We start from the raw sequence: 20,913 nt of genomic DNA on the forward strand, positions 1-20,913 counted from the left end.
CGATTTTAATGATGATGGATGAACGGTAATTTACTGCTTATTAAAGTGAGCAGTTTTCACATTACCGGCCGTTTAAAAAACGTGGTACACATCTCACTCAATTACACCAAATCCAACAAAAGACAAGACAGGTGAACCGTAATGCAATTGGGGAGCCAGCGAGGAGCAGGAGTTAAGATCAGTAAAGAAAAGAAACAAACAGAGAAACCTAGAAGAATTGATAGCAATGTTTGACACAAGAAAAACATTGACTTCAAGCAAGGAAATAAACACTGACAGACGTTTAGCCTCGCAGCATGTTTGTTTGTCACTATTTTGGAGTTCCAGTGAAAACAACCAGTTCAGCCTTTCCTGCTGCTGTTCGTCATAAATAACCATCAACGCTGTCGTTGGCAGCAGATGGAGTACACTTCACACAATTGCTGCTCCATATTAGAGTCACGATTTAACGCCACTCATTTTCCATCTTCGACGCTCATATCATGAAATGAATTTGAAACATGTCACCCTTGAATGCGACTTTGAGGCCTCGACAGCTGCTCTAAATTGGGAAACACTTGCTTTTTTAATACCATATAATATTGAACCTGAATTATACAAAACAAATGTGATCATTCACATCATCCTAAGATTGAAATCCAGCGGGCGGCCAAGCAACAGGATCGATGTTAGCATGTTGTAATGTTAGTCCACTTTAGTCTGTTACTGAACCATGAACTACCAAACTAGATCCAAACTGCTTCTTGAGTTTAGTCACTGATAGATTCTCACTGTTCTCGGTAGAGTTGCATAGGCTGTACTTAAATGGTCCCCAAAAAAGCTCAGCAAATATTGACTTTAGATGTTCCAAAATATTGTGCATGTAATCTGAAGTCTTTTATATTTAACTAAGGCATGTTTGTAACACTGTCCAGTGGTGGTGTCAGGCCTGCAAACTCTCTCAATGTGTTTCTTTCACTTCCATAGAGCTTTATGTTTTGGATTTTTGTATCAAAAGCACTGCGTGAATTCAAATTGGTACTGTTGAATTAGCTTTTAACACGGCCATTGACATGTGTCTCTTAATGTATCCATAAATGGCTGTACAACTTTCTATCTCTCTAAGCTATCTAGTGTGACAAGCATTTTCATCCCTTGAGCTCGAGCTTTCTATGGATATACATGACATCTAATGCACATACGTGCCAGTTAAAACTGCTGTGCCTGCTATTACGCTGCGTCACGCTCATCTCATGCTAAAAATGAACCCAGCCAAACATTTGTCATCACTCCAGAGGTCATTTTGTTAAAAGGACAGGAAATGGCAGCAATTTGTTTGGTAACAAACTGGTTGTTTAAGATTGATTTTTGTTTTCTTGCGTTTGGTCAAAAGCGGCACTCACAGAGGCACGAAAAAAAGGACTCATAATTGCAGTATAATTATCAAGCCTACAATGAATTTCTCTTCAATTCGCTTCTTCATCCAGCCATGACAGAAAACTATTAAGCTCCCCAAAGTCCTCAAGAATTCACATATTGGTGTGAAAGCAGCATTAAACTGCTGCACATTTGTAATTCCAGAGGCAGACTCGCCGCGGTCACAGTGACCTTGATGCATTAGTACTTCAGCTCCAGCTCTAGCGTGACCGCACACACACACACACACAAAAGCCAGAGAGAAAACTTTTTGCACCTCTGCCGCAGAATCCTTGAGCCAGACGGCTTCATGAAAAGTAAAGATGCAGACAGAAGAATGATTTCGGGCAAAGTCATTGATGACCTTTTGACACTGGAGATTGAAAACATATCATTTTAAAAATAAAATCTTTTCCAGCAAGCTTTCACACAAAAATAGGCACAGCACGCAAACACGCACAGCGGAAAGTATTTTCCATTAAAACACACAACCCTTCCGGGACTTTAACAGTAGATTAAGGTTTCAATAAAAGTGAAGGTTTGTGAGTCTGTGTGTGCCTCAGTGAGTCTGCGACTTCGGAAATAAAAGAGAAGAGCCTTTGAAAGAAAAGCCAAAGGACATGCACAGGCAATTAAATACACCTGTCTGTGTCATTGGGAGGTTCAATAATGAGGAGGGAAAATGTATGGTGAAGGATTTTCAACCTTAAAAAAGAACAACGTGACTCAACTGAATTTAGATTCCATTGCTTTTGAATAAAAAATGGTTTTTACCACCTTGTGTGTCACTTTAAATACAGCTTTCAAAACACCGATTAACTCCGTGAAGTGATTCAAAATGGCTCAATTGGAATAAGACCTGCTTCACTTTTTTCCATATGGTCGTTGACAGGTTATGAAGTTTGAAATGAACAGAGAAAAATGTCTGGTTTTATTGGTGAAGAAAAGTGAACTTGGCCTGAGTGACACTGACCGTTCTCCACGTGTTCCTCCTCCCCCACACTCCCCTCGGGTGTGGTCCTCTCGTAGCCCTCCTCAGGCAGCGACAGCGCACCCAGTCGCGGCCCGGACGAACTCTTGCTGCTTGGCGTCTCCGAATCCTCCAGGCCGCTGTCATAGCAACCCACATCCTGGGGTTGGCTCACGACTGAGAATGTCACCCGCCGAAGAGTTCCCTGCGTAACACACACACACAATATGGGATTAATCAACCAGGGAGCCCTAATCTGAAATTCCAAATCTGCGGATTAAGGGTGGCGGCTAGTCTGTAAAGGCATATTGAGATAATCTGATTGTCATTGTTTTGATTACAGGAATGGCCGCTGAAGTCCAGGGCCTCAGGCGCGAGCGCAGTTCTGTTCCCTGTTCAAACAGCTCCTAACCTGCTTTTAGTGAGAGTTATTTGATTTTATATTTTTTAGAAAGTTTCCAGCACAACAAAGTCACCCACTAGTAACAGTTTCAGATGAACAATACAGACAATTTCTGTAGAAATAAGTCATAAAATATAATGCTCAACACCTGGCCTGTGGGCCACATCCGGTCAGATATAGTCCAATCCCACTATTATTATTAGTTCCAACACTTCCATGAATCTACTGCAACAGTCAAAAATAACAGAGTGAAACGTACGACATGATTAAACATGGTCCTTTTCTCTAAGGTTCGGCTCCATCTGTGATCGGGTTAGATGCTTGCCTGACAGCACATCAGTCTTCAAGACACTTTCTCTATTTTAGCCATGTGGACTGTTCCCAGACTGCACACTAGCCATATCCACATTTCCCATCGATGCCATCTACCTGTCTACTTATTTACATTTATTCCTGTTCCAACTGCAGATCTCAGGGTGTTCAGCTCCAGTATTGTGAGCCAGAAATAAGGAATCCTGTCACAAAGGAATCCAGTCTTTGTCTCAGTCCCTGAGGAAAATTAGCTGAAGTGAGTGTATGCTCAGATGACTGAGGACTCCAATGTCCTCTTACTCATTCCCTCTGATGGTCAACCCCGAAGCGATTTAGTCAGTTATCTCAACTTATTGTTCCCATACTTGCAGTTGCTTGGGAGCATGGTTTTTGAAATGGTCTTCTTGGCAGATTTGTAGTGTCTTTGAGGAAGCTTATGGACACAAGAACAAAGGCGTGAGAGGATGAATATAAAAGGCTTCTTTCCTCCATTCCACCACGACAGGATGAGCACCAGGCTGCTCCAACAGGAAACATCTAAGGCCGGTGAAAAATCTACTGATCCTGCCAGGGAAGCAGGTGATTCAGCGACGTTTCATGTCATTCACTCAAGCTGAGCGACACACCTGCTACCCCTTAAACGCATAAATCACCCCCGTCTAGTTAGGAGCCCGTCGCTCTCTCTCTCTCTCTCTCTGTTCCGCGAGCCACACCGAGACTATAACAAGTCCAAGCTGAGAAAATATCACAATCAGTTTAATGACTCCATCTGGACTTGAGGGATCGATGCACCAGGAAGCCCGTTTTTAGGCACAATTTGTCATATCGCTGCTCACCCTCGTTAATCTGCCCCCAAGTTTTACACCATTTCAATCAGCATCTGCTTTCACTTAAACGTATGGAGAAGAGACGCCTGGGTGGCTCTGGAAATGAACAATCATCCACCAGCAAGGACACTTCCAGGTCAAACAATGAAAGTTCTCCATACAAAGCACGTCAGAAAAAAAGCAGAAAACATCTGACAGGAATTGTGTTCAGGAACCAAACTCAAAAAATCTTTACTTACACAGCACGCGTCAAAACGTTGCCGAAGAATCATAAACAGGTGAAGACTTACAGATGTACAGTACATGCACACAGACCTGGATGTGGTACCAGCGTCCGCAGGAGTGGGATAGCAGGATGAGTTCATGTCTATAAAAAGCGTTTTAAAGGTGTGTTAAGGATCTGCGGCAGAGTTGAGAAGGCTCAGAGAGTTCAGTCTCAATTTTGTGGCAGCCAGCAAGGACCCCACCATGGAATGTTCTGCTCAGTTATTGCCATATTTGACCCAATATAATGTAGTGTTCATGATGAAGGAACAGTGAGATCGCAAAACAATGATTCTAATGATTCTTTCGCTAACTTTAAAAGACCATTGTCCTTTGTTTAAGGTAGATTATTTTATTTCTCCAAGCTATCTGTGGTAGGATGGTCCTAAGAGGAGTAATAACTAAGCTATTACTAAGAATACATATATATTTCAGGGTTCTCTCCAGCTCGTTGTCATGTATTGATGTTTGGAAAGTTGCCTTTTGCATGCTGTACTGACGAATAAGGCAGCCTTCACCGCCGCATATTAATGCATTGGCAGCACGGCATGTGAAAAAAAGATGTAGGTTAAGGTAAGTTATGGGATGGTGCTCCAGTCATTCTACATTTAGCGATGGAGGTTAGGGTTAAGGCAAGCTATAGCATGGCGCTCCATTCATTCTACATTTATAACATGTCACATTGTTGTTTAAAGTCTGTCAAATGGCCATGCGTTTTAGTCAGAGACTCGCACCCCACCTGTGCTGCTCCACGATACGCGATCCACACCCGTGCCGTCCTGTTTTCCCATTTTCGTAAGTATTGGATGCAAAAGTCCACTTTCCTAACGTCAATACCTTACACCATAGGAGTGAGGATGGGTTGCTTTAGGAGCATCGTGGCCCCCTATACTGGGAAGACCCCAGGCTGGGTAATATCCTGGGCAAAGCCTAGTGCCTCTTACTACGTTTTTCTTCCTGGTAGCAAGTACAACTCTTCCTCTGACATTTCTGCCATCTTGTTTCCACTGAAATGAATCTCAGATTGTGGCCTGTAGTTTAAAAAAAGGATGCCGCTGAAATGTTGGACAAGTAACGAATAATCAAACAATGTTTTCATGAATTATTGATGGATGCTGTGGACAGCATGAGGTCAGGTGACTTACTGCCTCTGTCAATGACTTCCAGAAACCAACCGCCACATACTGTGCCATTGACTTCACCTATGACTATTCATGACTGCATGACATAAAGGTGTATATTTGTATCGATAAAATAAATGTAAGGAGAAAATAACAGAATGGGCATCTGCTTGGTAGAGTTGCGCCCCCTCTCTGAGGTCGCCTATACTTCACCCTCTCCCTTGCTGAAGCTATTTCCCCTGGGATGTGAGCAAAAGCAGGAATCCCTCTGGAAAGAGCCAGGCTGGGTACTGTAACACACCGAAGCGTCTTTAACTGAAGCAATCCACACAGCAGTGTGTTGTTGCTGCTGCTTGGGTCGGGGACAGAAATTTGCATTTGAGTGTGTTGAAAAGAAGAAAGACAAGGTTAGGGTGCGACTACGAATGTTGCCGCGGGATCTTCCGCAGGGACAGTGGCGCACCTCTTCATCTTTCTCTTTCAAATTTGAGAAATATATTTGAACGTTGCGCCGAATGTTGGAGGGGCGAGATGAAAGGCCAACACAGCAAGGTAATTAAGCAGGGAAAGGGTGTATTAACATTGCATCTGTCTCACGTCCAACCAGCCTTCGGTTGAAACTTTGTGTGACAGCAGGGAGGACACAGAGTAAGACAAAGGAAAAGATATTAAAGTCTAATGAAAAAGCGGTGCTTTTTCAGGTTCTTGGTGGCTTCATCTCGACTCTCCTCAGAGAGCAATGTATTTTTAGAGCTTTAGATTAGATGAAACCGTCCAACCTCTTTTGCACAGGTTCACACACCGAGCCTTTGCAGAGAAATCGTCTCTATACAACAGAATGATAGACTGGTGGTCGTCACAGCAAAGTATTTTTCTGTCTCCTGAGCTCATGATGAGAAACTAATGTGACAAACAGCTTCTCTATTTCATGACTGTCTACTTAAGGCTTACAGCAATCACAGACTATCGCAGCCAGACAAAGTTTCATTAACACGGCATTGAGGGGAAGGAATATTGATGCATGAAAGACAACACTTGTTTCCTCAACAAATCCTTCATCGGAATTCCAATATTAAATGCAATTCCATCAGTGGATCGCTCTCTCAGACAGGAGAATGTTCTAATCAAACTTTGCATAATCCAACATACACCTCAGAGAGGCGTACATTTACTCAGTAGCCACCAATGCGTTCTATGATGATGATATGGTGATTCGTATTGAGAGTAAGACAGAGCTGGAGGATTTGTGACACTTGTTGCGCTACTTGCCTCAAAGTAGTCTTGAATTTCCAGCAACCAAAGTCCACCAAAGTAGGTCAATAGGTAGGAGGCGGGGCTAAAGTTAGTGGTAGGTTCAGAGAGGAGAATTGTAGCCCTTTATCTATAGTGGAAGTCTATTAAAACAAAGCAAAACAAAACAAAAGACTTGGATACCATTATGATTTTGGTTACTCTTCAGTCCCTTCAACTGCTCCAATGAGCTACTCTTTCATTTCACTTCTCTTGCTTGTTGTTGAATTTTTCCCTTGCTGTACACATCAAAGTAAAATATGCATAATAAGCATGTTTCTGGCATATATATGATGTTTCATGAAACAGTGCACTGATTTTAAGTGGCCACCAGATGGCACTGTCTGCTGTAAAACGGTTTGGACTTGAACAACTAATTCAATGAAACCTCGCATCATTTCTAAACAAAGAGGTCTGTCTAGTGGCCTTTGAAAATCAGTATCACGTTATACTGTTTCATGATACATCATTTCGGCCTGCTTGTCGTGTCACACTTGAAGATGCACAGGGTCTCATTGGGAGTGAATAAGAAGGACAATGTTAGAGCCGAGTTTATCAGGACAGACAAAGTGAGGGAGGCCAAACCACATGAGGAGGAACAGGGAGAGAGATAAAAGGAGGTAACAGGGAAAGGAGAGGAAGAACCAATGAGGTCCATGGATGAGATTTAGGAGGACATGAAGTGTGAAGAGAGGATGCTCATGACATGCTAAGGTGGAGGATTCTGACTGTGGCGACCCCTGATGGGACATGTTCCAAGACAATGAGGATTCCAGACACTGAAATCGGCCCTTCGCCCCCATTTATTCAGCAACTTTCCTTCCCAATAACTGCCATGAATCACATGACTCACATGTATTCATCTTTTCCACACCTCTAAATGTCTCTGCCTCTCAGCCTGCTGCTGCTGATCTCCATGATGATCAAGTGTTTTTGTCACATTCAGATGCTCAGCGTGCGAACGCCTTTAGGTCCAGCACTGTGCACTGAAACCAAAACACTTGTGAGGAAAGTCTGAGAGCAACCTTTGTCAGCAACCAGGCGCTATAATTCTCAAGCAGCCGCGCAACTCACACAATTCCCGCTGCATGATAAATACTGTTATTTTCTCCTCGCAACAAACCTACAAAACAACCTCTCCCTAACTCCTTCACTTGTGATTAAGATGCTTAATTTGGGCAAACCATCTGTCTCCTGCTGAGGATCATGGCCTTTTATTATAGTCAAAATAATCAGATTTAAAACACTATATGAGCCGGGGAGTAATCCCTGGTGACATTGAGAGAGGGGGGAGGTTAAATCCGGGCAGGTCAGTCGTCAACATCTAAAGATAAAGCACAAGCATATCTCATTTATATTGGATGTGTCAGGGATTCAAGCCATTCGTGGACAGACCAGATTACTGTAGGTACCAAAGTCTCAGGTTTTCCCATCACCTCAGACCTCAAAGTGTGAAGTGAGTTGTCGGGCAACACACAGTTTGGCATGCGCAGACGTGAGGTTGGATACTCACTGTTTGGGGAAGCTCTTGCTCACATGTCGATAGCAAATTCAAAAGAATACATTTATAATGGAAGATTAGCGATGCGTGATTTTTAAAGTTTTCTTCGGCTTCATCACAGTTTGCTAGAATCAAGATCAGAAACTGGGCTACAGATGATCAGTGCTGGTGTTCCGCCCAACATCTGGACACGCTCAGAGTAGCCAGAACACATCAACGCTGGCCACATCGGCGAGGTCTTATCAGTACCCAAATATAGTCTTGAAGATAGAACACAGCGCTGAAGAACGACGCCACGGTCCCTTTCCACTGATCCTGAAATAATTATAATCCACATTTATCCTTCCGTTAATCTCTTTCTCTTTGCCTAATTGCACCTTTTTAAGCCGTACAGACAAGGTGCTTTCAGGCTAAACTCAATAACCTGAAACATATTTCAATAATAGACACGTTTCAAAATGAATTTCAGAACATATTTTTCACGTTCTGGCTCCGTCCGTCTGTTAGATAAACTTCATTTTAATGTAGAAAGTTCCTAAATTATTGATCATGTCCCCTGCCATCGCTGCCTCACAAACACAACAGATGAAATGCAACATAAACACTATGACCTGCAGGCATCAGGACACCTGTCACCTATGAATGTATCCTGTCATGCCTCTGCTGACTTTCACTACTTTTCACTCAGTGAATCATTTCAGACAATAAGAGCCAGTAACTGCGAGCGATCGGATCTTAATTTTGGACACGAAATTTTAGTCTGGCTTATTCAGACTCAAAAAAACAACATGTAATCTGAATAAAAACAAAAACTGAAGTTCTCTGACTCAATTCTCAGCTATTCTCAAAGGAGTTTTATTGTAGTGGGCATGGATAAACTTGACCTTCCCTGTGTTAAACAAGTCCAAACAACATGCGTGGGCCTGTGCAGACGTCTGATTTATGCAAAGATTTGATTGACAGATATCAAGCCATATCTCCTTCCTCTGCGGTCTTTTTGCAGAAACCGTCTCCTTCAGTTCGCTCCGTCCAGAGCGTCTGTTGTGTTGATCCTGAATGATTTATATTATACGTTTCCATTATTCCGTCAGAATCATAGCCATCAACTCTGCTGTGCACAACTGTAACTCTCTGTCCTTTGCCTGTTCCTCCTCTTCATTCCTCTTGTCTTTTCTCGCCCTCCCCAGGCAGCAGTATGATGGGCCGATCAATATTGTGTCCTTGACCTTGTTATGAGTCGCTCTCTGCTTCCCCACAGTGAGCTTTATTGACCCATAACTCCTCGAAACTCGCTAACCCTCGTCTCCATCCCTTTCTCTCATCTTCATTCTCCCCTAACTCTGTGCCTGTCAACGTAATCTCTTGTTTTGGAAACTTCCAGTGCTCTAATTAAACACTTCCTGTCATGAGAAGCCACTATTTCCAAAACACTCTTATATCAAAATGTGTCATTTAATTAACCTTTTTACAAATATTTACAGTCCAAACCAGACTGGAGTAAAGTGTCAACCTTTGACTTTTAGGGCGCCTCACAGAGTAAAATCTTAACACTGATCTTGTGGTAATGTTTGCATTTTTGGTTGTGTTTTTTGAATATTCATTTCCAGGTGAATATTTTTGTTTTACTATTCATAATCTCGACAGCTTTTGTTGTTTCAAGACAAGTAAATACATTTTGAAATGAAGTGCTTTTACTGTGTGTCATCTATGTGCTGTCTACGATGATTTACATGTAAATTCAATTATTGTCAAATAAAATAGTGGTGTTTCCTCATGTCTTTTCTTATTCCACGGCATAACTACACTGATACAGTAGGAATATAATTTCATCAATAAATCACTTTAGAACTGAAAACAAGACAAGCCAAAGGTATACGGTGCTAAAAGCAGGGCCAAATTCGTCCATTACTTTAACAATCCAAAAAAGAGTTTTGACATGTGTCAACATACACTTACATTTTTTGGCATTTTAACTAGTTCTACTGAAATAAGACAAGCTAAGAATAATAACGTTACTGATATCTCAGGTCTCACCAGGCCATCACAGGTCACAAGAAAAAAAATGTCGCTCTATATATATATATATATATATATATAGAGCGACATTTTTTTTTTTTTTTTCTATGATGTTTCACATCTTGCTCATGCGACTCACTTAGAGGATGAGACAGGTTCTTCAACATGGACAGGAACTTGTGTCTCCCTACATTTCCATTAAGTCGAATGACTGACTGAAGAGCTGACCTTTTGCTCTACAGACCACACCAACAAGAATGGCTGATGCCTTTGTAGACCTCAGGACCTGCACTCCGCAGGAGTCTCCTGAATAAGCTACATTCTCTAAGGATGCTATGGGGGACAAATATATTTGGGAATGCTGCAGGTTAGTGCAGAGAGTGGACAGGTGCACAGATGAAAGGGAGCTCCTCATTGCTCCCCAGCACTTCAGCCTCCTGTCCTCGGACTCCTCACAGGCGCTAATGTGTGTCTGTCTGTACACACACAGCGCGGGCAAATTGGTTAAGGCTCAGTGTTGCGAATGAATTCATGCTTGATGGAATATTAATTGAGTTTGACGGCGGACATAAAACACCTTCGCCTAATCTGACATGGGCCATTAAAGTTCAACACTGACATGGAAGCCCCACTCGTCTGGGACTGGGTGTGCGTCTGCGGGAAGACGACCACGGACACAAAGGACTTTGAGGAATCGGGTTTTTGCCAATAGAACTAGTGGAGGATGAGGCGCCTCAGCGTGTATGTAAAACACACAAGCCACGGTTCCTGGAGTGAGACTTCACACCTGTGTCTTTTATTCTGGCAGAGCCGGCGACATTCTCGGCGCGAGATAGCTTTTGTCAGTCTGTGTGAATTCACGCATGTATGTGTGTTTTTGCGTGCGCACAGGTTGGCTCACGCATCAAAGTAATTAGTGTGTAAACCTCCTCGCTGTCGGTTCAAAGAGAATTAAGGAGCTCTGGTTAATTAACAGTCTCCCTCTCCTCTCGTTACATGTGTCTGCATATTTAACACGCGCCAGTGTGTGTTTGTTTGTGCGCAACATCTGCACATCTGCAGCTCGGATGCGAGCGCGTGTCGCTCCCTGCCCCGCTGGAGTGTGGGATGAAGCACCAGCTCTGTGTCGGAGCACCAGGCTTCCTTTAGTCCTCCCAACATTTAGGTACACAACGCTAAACATGTCAATGTGATGCAGTTGTTGCAATAACTCAACATCCAGCTCAGTAGTGGACCAGGAATTCATCTTTCTGTCCCTTGCTGCGCCCAAAAACACTGTAATCTATGTTAGTGCTTTGGTTTAATCAGGTCAAACGCTTCATATTTCACTTCCTAATTCCAAATGGAGATTTTTTTTTTGTTCCTTAACACTGACTAAATTAGTGAAGTGAGGTTTTGATTATTATAATTTGGCTAAAACTGTTGCTAAAACTGCGAAAAGCCTGAAATAAAATCAATTCAATAAAACAAGTCCAAGCTGTTGCTGGGTATTTTTACTCAGTTAGTCCTGCTTATAAACAATAAACTATTATACAGATTATACATGGGGCTACATTTTTGAAATCTTTATTGCAACAAGCACATGGTGAGGGGGGAATAGCGGGAGCAACCCATCCTCACTCCCATGGTGTAATATATTGACAAAAGTGGACTATAATGTCCTGTTCTGAGTTCTTTCAATGGAGCAAAAACTGACTGAAATTGCATGACAGTTTGAGGGGCCTAACAGTACTCTTTTATGTGACGCCCTGCCCACGCATTCAGGATATATATGCTTCCATTGAAGACCTAATGCTTCAACATGGAACGCAGAAGGCTGCCTTCAGCGTCAGTATAGGACACAAAGGTCCACTTTCCCGACATCAATGTTTTATCTCACCGGAGTGAGTGGGAGTTTGGTATAAGAAATGTCAGGGCCCAAAAGCCAGTCGATCCTTTAACTATTCATATCCCAAGACACTAGAGGATATACAGTAACTTGGTGAACAATAAGAAAGTAGAGCAGAGGCTGGAGCCAAAAAGTTTGACAAACTCCACATAAAAAATGCCTGAGCTTCAGTCTGTATTAAGGTCACCCCATTCTCTGGTCCATATGGTTGTGAACAGTTGAATTGAATGGCCTTTTTCATAGTACATATATGACTCAGTCAGACCCTGCCCAGAGTGTATTCCTGCCTCTCGCCCAGTGGCTGCAGTAGAGGCACAGTAGGAGCCAACTGGCCCATTTGATAGGGTGATAACAGTCACATCTAGGTGTTTTCTGTGGACTCAAAAACAGTAAATAAAAAACGCCTCAATGTGTTTTACGATCATGTTCACGGCATCATTTGTCTTGAGTATAGTGCAGGTTGAAGGTTTAATAATGCAAGGCAATGATTTCTATTTTTTGTTATTTTAGTGGGGTGTTTCATTATTTACAAGTAACATCTATTAGATATATAGTTTGGCAAGGCAGCACATACATCTTTACACCCCTCAGCTCAACCATGTTTCCTCATGGCTGAGCAGGCGTTACTCCCACATGAAAGTTAGTTTTCTGCAGAGCTGGCTTGTTTTTGTGTTGGTGCAGGCAGATGTCTGGCAGTTTGATGTGCTGAATGTCAATCTCGCAGACACCTGACATTCTGTTTGATATCGCTTCTGCCAGATAGCTGATATTTTCCTAACATAGATTGAAGGATGTAACCTTGACTCCAAATTTTCTGTTACACGACTTTCAGATCTGTTTGATGTGTTTTCCACCGGAGAGAATGATTCTACTCACGTAAAGATAAACCCCATTTCCATTGGCTCAAAATCCTATATATCTAGGTGCTCTGGCGATATAACTGTTATGATGAACAGTATTATAAATGCAGTGCCAGCGTGTTTTAATGCCCCGAAAATTCTTCCTGCATTCTCAGAGGATAGATGAGAAGTTAATTAAAGGGCAGATTTGGGAAATACTTCAAGGGGCTTAACGGTCTCCAAAAGCTTAGTGACCTATTCAACCTTTAATGTCCCATAAAACACAGTCATTAAAATGTCCAGTTATGAATTCATGTAATATCTGTCAACAATATTAAAACAGTTTAAAGTGACCATGAATGCTGTTCCGACTCCTACAATCTTTAGAAAAGAACATATAACAATAAAATGGACACAAACCTGAGTGGCTTTGCAATGAATTATTCTGAGAGGCCACAGGAAGAGCAGGTTTTCTTATCTTTTATAATGTTGATTCCTCTTATAGATTGTCTTTATCAGAGCCCTGCTGGGATAAAGAATAAGAACCTATATTGCCCTAAAACAACGTCGAACAATGACACTTATCCACTTGTTTGTATGCTGCGTAATGTGAGGTGAATGTGAAGTTTTCAGAAAGTGTCCTGGGTGGACAGCTTGTCAGGCAGAAGATTCCTGGAACACAAACAGATCTGTGAATAACTTTTCCTATTATGATCCAGAGAGACAGATGAAGCCATCGAGACTGTGCTCAAACATTCACGTATTGAGTGTGGCACGCAAAGTTTGGCAATATCATTAGTTATGGTGCCGAGACGCTCACGAATTGCTTGAGGCGAGAGCTGGTGAAATGCACTGCCCAAGTGCTCGGTCCCACCGTAATGACGGTGATTTGAATGCTAAGCCCCAGTTTTCTGCTTCCTGAATTTTGAATGTTTCTGGACATGGTCTTTCAAGCAGGTGCCGTAATTGGAATCATGTCGACGGATGGTACAGGACACCACGCAATACACAGCTGTGATCGCAAATCCATTGATGCAGAAGTGTTGAAAAAAAAGTCAGAGCTATACAGCGCTGTCCTTAGCTGCCCATGAGCAAGAAATACACGCCGCTGTGGTCTATATGAGCGTGTCGAAAAAACTAAATGAAAGATTAAAACGTCCCTACAGAGAAACAAAAAATGGCTTCTCCATCGTCTTCTTGTCATAATCCTGTAATGAACCCATTTTTGCCGCGTTGGCGAGGATTTACTACGCTAATGATATAAAGGTTCAAGATAATATGTAGAACATTATAATTACATTTTTAGCCTTGAAATGAGTTTCCATTCATTGGTTCATTTATACGTTTTTAGACGCTAGTATGAAGAGTTATTTATGACGGGCTATGTGAGCGCAATTAAGAGCGCGCGCCGTCGCTCTGGTTCGGTGGAGGACCTCGGTGCACGCAGCAGCAAGGGTGACCTGCTTCATTAAAGGAAGGAGTGTGGAGATCAGACAGAGACGGCTCTCTGCCTGAGGTGCTAGCAGAGTGCAGGGGCTTGAAAGAGGCTCCTTAGGAGGAAGAGGGTAGTCGGGACTCGACAGCGCTCCCATCAGGGAACTGGGAGCAGACTGAAGTGAGAATGTGGCGTGTCAGGATGCCAGACTCGGAGGAGTGTTGTGGATGGGATGAAGCACGAGCCTGTATGAATGAGTTCAAGTGCATTTTAATTGTGCCGCTATTAATAGCCACAAACCCATGGCAGATGTGTTGATTCATGTTTGGGGGTTGTCTTGAGACACGGCACATTAGTTGCCAAACATCAGTTTCACAACTCATTTTAAGGATTTCAAATTTGACTTCTGTAATTCTCATGAATGGATACATTTGAGAAATGTCAGTTGAAGTTACTGCCATGTACACGGAGGTTTTCATAATGTAGGGCTGCAACAAGGTTGTAGTCCAGTCAAGGACTTGTCGTGACATTATCACTCTGTCCATAGTAAGATGAGGCTACAGGACCATTGCGACCCACAATGTCTAAAGCATGGGATCATTTCATAAGGGCCATACCAAAGGGAACCTGCTGTTCACTCCATATTTGGAGCAATTACGAAAAATACAAAGTTTGCAAAAACAATAAACACTATACAAAAGTTTGCAAATATTTGCATACATTTTCTTTGTATTTTTAGCGACAATTTACAACACTACAGTCAGACATGATGGTGTGTTCATCAACCTGTACATGCCGACAAGTACTGACTGATTCAGAAGGTTTTTGCCTTTGATCCACGGACAACAACCAAATATTGACCTCGACCATCTAAGTCATGTGACCACCAGCATTCATCTGTATGTGTGTCTTCAAACCAAATAACTGGGAAATATCCGTTCTGAATTAAAAGAAAAAAAAACCCACTTAAAACTTGACTTCAAAAAATAACCTCCAAACACACAGCTAAAATAAAACATTTGCTGTGGAGAGCAAATGTGTTGCTATTGTTCATTCAACACTGTTTATAGGTTGCCAGATTGTGCTTAGTATTTGGCGCTGCAAAGGGACTTCCATTCAGCCACGAGACAACTTGTTTTATAAAGTTGTTTTATTTATGTTATTTTAGGATTTGCACTTTGAATTTTGTTCCTTTTGTCTTGTCTCTTCCTCTGGAATTATCAGATTATTGGTAAGCAAATATTTCATTGAGTGAAAAAAAATACACTCAACTGTCGAAAGCCTGATTTATCATTTCACATTGCTTCTCCCGCAGTTTAACATCAGTCAAAAAAAAAAAAAAACCTTCACCTTCACCTTCACCTTCTTCTGCCGCTTATCCGGGGTCGGGTCGCGGAGGCAGCATTCGGAGCAAGGAAGCCCAAACTTCCCGGTCCGCACAAACCTCCTCCAGCTCCTCCCGGGGGATCCCGAGGCGTTCCCAGGCCAGACCGGAGACATAATCTCTCCAGCGAGTCCTGGGTCTTCCCCGGGGTCTCCTCCCGGTAGGACATGCCCGGAACACCTCCCCAGGGAGGCGTCCAGGGGGCATCCGGATCAGATGCCCGAGCCACCTCAGCTGGTTCCTCTCGATGTGGAGGAGCAGCGGCTCCACCCCGAGCTCCTCCCGGATGACCGAGCTCCTCACCCTATCTCTAAGGGTGCGCCCAGCCACCCTGCGGAGGAAAAACTTCCCGCTTTGGACTGTTAAGTTATGCATCAAAGACGAGGACGGGGAGACACAATGAAATATGCTGACAGAAAGCATCTTGCAGATGCTTTGTGAATAGGACAGACGTGTTAAAAATTCATCCAGCCATGATATATTTACAGCTTTAACTTTTTAAATATAGAACCCATCTAAATCTGTAATTAAGACCCTGTTGCCCAACAGCAGCCAGGAGTGGATATCCTGGGGAGGGAAAAGAAGCCGTTGACACAACGTCCGTCAGGTCAAGCAGACGGGCGGGGACGAGCCAGGAAAGGAGCACATGAGAGAGACCACGGATTAAACAACCGATAAGCGGATGAATAAGGAGTAAAAAGAGCCCCACTGGGTTCAGTACCCCACTGCAGCGCACAATACCGTGTTCAAAAGAAGCGCAGAGGAAATGAAAGAAAAGGTATGCAGCTTTGGGGGAGGAAGGTGGGCTGCCGTGGTATTTGTAGAATGCAGAAAGTGATCTGAAGCAGGTTGAAACTTGGCTTCCAAGGAGACGAAGCAACAGCAGACGCGCGCCTTCCCCTTCCTGACGTGCAGATGTTGATGAGCCAAAGCGCCCTGTTGCCACTGAACACCCCTCTACACAAACATTCGACACACCTGTTTTCCTGGACCCGTTTTGCTCCAAGAGAGACGACACACACACACACAAACACACACACACTGGTTTAATGTGTATTCAGCATATTGCAGTCTTATCAACTCTGCAGCAAAAGCAATTCTGCTGTCTTGTTTCCTCGAACTACCCCCCTCAACATTTCTCTGCACCCTTTGTTCACTCCGTCGTTCCTCCTCTTTTTGCATCCACCCCTCTCCACCCTTCTGTCTCCAGCCACTGCCTGCTCTCCAAGCAGGTGATGTAGAAGGGTGCTCAGCAGTATCTGACTATCAGGCCTGACTCTGTGAGAGGAATGATAATCACTGTGCTGCACTGCAGAGAGAAAGAAGAGAGGGAGCCAGGGAGAGGGGGCAGGAGGTGCAGTGAAAGGGGGGCAAGTGCGGCAGCATGAACAAAGAGGTAAAACAAAGTATGGAGAAAAAGAAGATGGAAATTACAATAAAGAAAAGCGGAGCCAAACTTATATGATTCGACGGGAGATTCAGTTTCCCTTGCAGCCGGTCTGTTTCCTCACCTTTTCCTGGAAGCACACACGCGGGCGCGCGTCTGACACCACTACCACAACAATGGCTTGTACTACAGCAGACCTGCGGTATGAGAGGGAGCCTTTTCCTTGTGTCTGAGCGCCAGAGAACATTAACTGCAGCAGGGAGGTCATCTGATCGGCACTATGCGGTCCCTCTCTCTCTCTCTCTCTCTCTCTGCTGCTCCTCGCAGTGCTGCAGTGGTGTCAGCCCCCATGTGGATGACGCTGGAACTTCCAACAAGGCTCCCCTATTCGCCATACACGTGTTTGTAATTAGCTCAGCCTGGCCAGCCATGAATCACTTCCACTAACTGGTAGGAATTAAAGCGAGATCATGCCGCTATATGATGTCTAGCTAGCGCCTCTGAAGCAGCAGATAGAGACCAGCTCTCCACACGCAGGTCTGCTGCATTGCCATCCAGCCCAGCTTTGTTACCATCAAGCTGTCCACCCTGGCACTGAGCTGGTGCCGCGCTTACTGTCTCCATCTGGGCTCTCCACCCTGCTTTGGAAATCACTGACTATTCACAGCATTGCACCTTTCAAACATTTATCCTTTTGTGCGGCTGTGGCGGTCTTTGGTGCGGGAGCACAACAGAAACAAAAGCTCACAGAATGAGGCAGAATCGAGGCTTATCGGACAAATGCCCCTGACTCAGATTAGCTCCTTTGTCCAGCTGCGCGATCATGATGATCATCGCTTTCCACTGCTGGTCTTTAAAACAGTCATCTCTTCTAATATCCGTGACAGTGGTCATTGTGGGGAAAGATGCAAACAGGATGGTGTCGCACAAGTGGCCTTCTGTGAGTCAGCTCATGCATATGCATGCATCCTTTTTAGCCATTTACAACTCATTGTGGTCGCATGTGAGAGCATGTGTATGTGGGTACCAATATAGTATGCATGTTTGGAACATGCCCCCACCTCCCCCCGCTGCTGCCTCCATCCATTACTGTTGACCAGAGTCACATGAACAATGGCTTCACTGTGGAGTCCAGAGATAGAAAGAAGTCAGCATGGCACATGGGCACTTGTAAGCCACTTACTAACACAACATGTGAGTATAACTCCTGCCGCACCGAGGTGCACCTTTATTCTTCAAATGTTCTGACAGTTTGAGAGGATAAGTTATTCTCGAAAGGCAAAAATACCCTGGATGTGACTCAGATTTATGCCCTCAAAACAAGCCGACACAGAGCATCCACACAGGCTCCCTGTAGAGAGCGATTAGAAGTGCTGCTGTGAACAATAGGCAGAGTCAATAAAGGACCTGAGAGACATCCTGCTGCAGCAGAAAGGTCTCTATCCCGGACCTCCACCTCCACTGACTTTCTTTCTTTCTACCATTTAATTTGGATGTCCAATCGCCGCACGCCCCACTCTCCATGTCTCTCCCTCTCGCGAAAACCTCTGTCTGCTTTTTTTTTCTTGCTTGCCTGTCTTGTGTGGAAACGGGGTGGACGTTCAAAGCTGACAGAGGCTGACATGGCAGCGCGCCACAACAAACTGAAATCTATCGCGTCAGTTTAGAATCAGTGTCAGTCATTTTGCAAGGTTAAAGATAGCTTTGCCTAATGTGCTGTCAGATACAAACACACAACACAAAGGCCCTCGCACCACGGACAAATTAGCCTGTAACTGGAAGTGTAGAGGAAACGCTGACATGTACACCGCCGACTGAGAAAGATCTACTTGTTTCTGCCAGTAAAGGGCGGATAATGAACACACAAAATGGGACCTCTTTGACCGATGTTTCATTAACGTCGCTGCATTCGACGGCATGGCGAGGCTTAAACTAAAGTTCGAATTCCGTAATTGAACTTGTCTACCTGAAGTACAGGAGTAAAGAAACAATGGCCCACAACATGTTGGAACACGGGCCTTCATTATTTAGTGTTCCTCTAAGCTCCCTTCAGCTAGAAATTGTTGAGTTAAAGGGTCATTCTATGAAAACAGGCCTTTGTGCCCCGCCTATTTCACGAGCTTTGAAAACTGAGAAAAAGTGTGTGTCCAAAATGGATCTAAAAGCTGTTGTGCAACGTAACAACTTCAAGGTTTTACGTGCCATGCCATGAAGAGATGGACCCCTGCTGACTGGAGATTCAGTAAAATGCCCAAACTTTCCCCTCTGATTCAAAGTTTCTGTATCGCTTATTGAGTCGCTGCATTCATTTCTGTATTTTCAGTTTATATATATACATTGGTACCTCGGTTTCGAACAAACATTTCGAGATTTTTTTGCTTCGGATTTCGAACGAAAATCCAGAACTCGAACGCCCCCGAAAAAAGCCGGAAAAACATAACGTGCGCAGACCGACCAGCTGACCCACGACGCGCTCTGTTATTGTGTATAACGCAGCTTCTGTATGCAGACGTGTCCCGTTAGCTACATTTACTGACTGTTTTTTCTTTATATTGAGGTGTAAAACCTTTCCTGTCTCCGCACTGGACCGTGGTAGAGTGTCACAGGGGAGGTGATCGCTCTCAACATTCCAGGGTTTGATGTCCTGTTGTGGGCTGGAGCTGGGACAGGGATGAGGCGAGTCTGGGACAGAGCGTTACTTGGTTTATGACTTTGTCACAGCCAAACTGCTCAGAACTGCACATTCAGAATATATATATATATATATATATATATATATATATTTTTTTTTTTTTTTTTTTTTTTTTTTTTTTTTTAAATTTTTTTTTAAAGAACAGTTTCAGTGTGTTTTTTGCAGATTCCTCAGTTTCGCTCACCACCCCATAACATTTCAACTCATTACAAAACCACTGTTTCTTCGAAGTGGCATCACTGACAGCTGATGGTCATTACAGGATGCTAAAAACAATGACACCAGGGACATAATAAACTGGTATATTAATAAGGATTTATGCCCGAGGTCAACAGTGTTTTTCAAAATGGCTTCTCCAACATAAATATTTAATCCTCATCGAAGAGTGGAAACGGAACGGCTTTGTATGTCGACCTGAATGTGAAAACCATAGCATTCTATCCCTGACTGACATGTAGGTAGAGGTTTTGTGTTCCCACTGAGACAAGAGAATGCCCACAACATTTAACCAGGCAGTGCAGCCTAATGTGGGAGCTCAGCTTTCTCAGTGGCCCGGGGCATCGACAGGATTGACGCCTGTGCAACCAAAAACTGATAAATATGACCTAAAATGGTAATAAAGTGTCTGACTGTGCTTGAGTGAAGCCCATCACTGCCCTATCATGACAGACACTGTGCCACTAAAATGTCTCAGGGCACGCTGCCCAATGTCTTGACAATAGTGTCAGTGTTGTGAGTGACAGAGAGTGGCTTGGGGGCACAGAGGGGGCGTTATACTGGGTAGACGACATGCACGCGTACACACACTCAGCGGCGGGCGCAAGTGCACGCTAAAGGCATTTAGGGAGAAGACAGTGCAGTCTTTCTGTCCTTTCTACGCCATTTCTTCTCCCTTCTCTCTGACGCAGAGGCTCGATCCCTCTCACACTTTTCCCTGCGACGCAGAGCAATAACTCCGACCAGCCTGCGCCAGACTCAACCCGGAGTGTCTAATTAATAAAGCTTCCCTTTTTCCTTGAGTTAAGAAGTCGGCTTTTTGGTGTGCAAACAAACTAATTGCAAAGGCTTGTGTAAAACGTGCGCGCAGAGGACAAGCCGGGGGTTCAGGCTGACGCAGGCGGAAGAAGGTGAGGGAAGCGGAAGAGTTAATGAAAGTCTGGTCGCCATCGATAACCTCCGAGCACTTTTA

At 43.8% G+C, this 20,913-nt stretch overlaps 1 protein-coding gene across 2 annotated transcripts in view; it reads right to left on the reverse strand.

Moving 5' to 3' along the window:
- LOC128753414 (protocadherin-7-like) overlaps window positions 1-20,913 on the reverse strand; it is a 55,856-nt gene that overhangs the window by 4,662 nt on the left and 30,281 nt on the right. For both annotated transcript variants that reach the window (XM_053855102.1, XM_053855101.1), the window contains one exon: window positions 2,369-2,570. In XM_053855102.1, coding sequence (XP_053711077.1) covers window positions 2,369-2,570 — 202 coding nt within the window. The remainder of the gene's footprint in view (window positions 1-2,368; window positions 2,571-20,913) is intronic.

Source organism: Synchiropus splendidus, chromosome 2 (genome assembly GCF_027744825.2).
Source record: "Synchiropus splendidus isolate RoL2022-P1 chromosome 2, RoL_Sspl_1.0, whole genome shotgun sequence".
NCBI classification, from domain to species: domain Eukaryota; kingdom Metazoa; phylum Chordata; class Actinopteri; order Syngnathiformes; family Callionymidae; genus Synchiropus; species Synchiropus splendidus.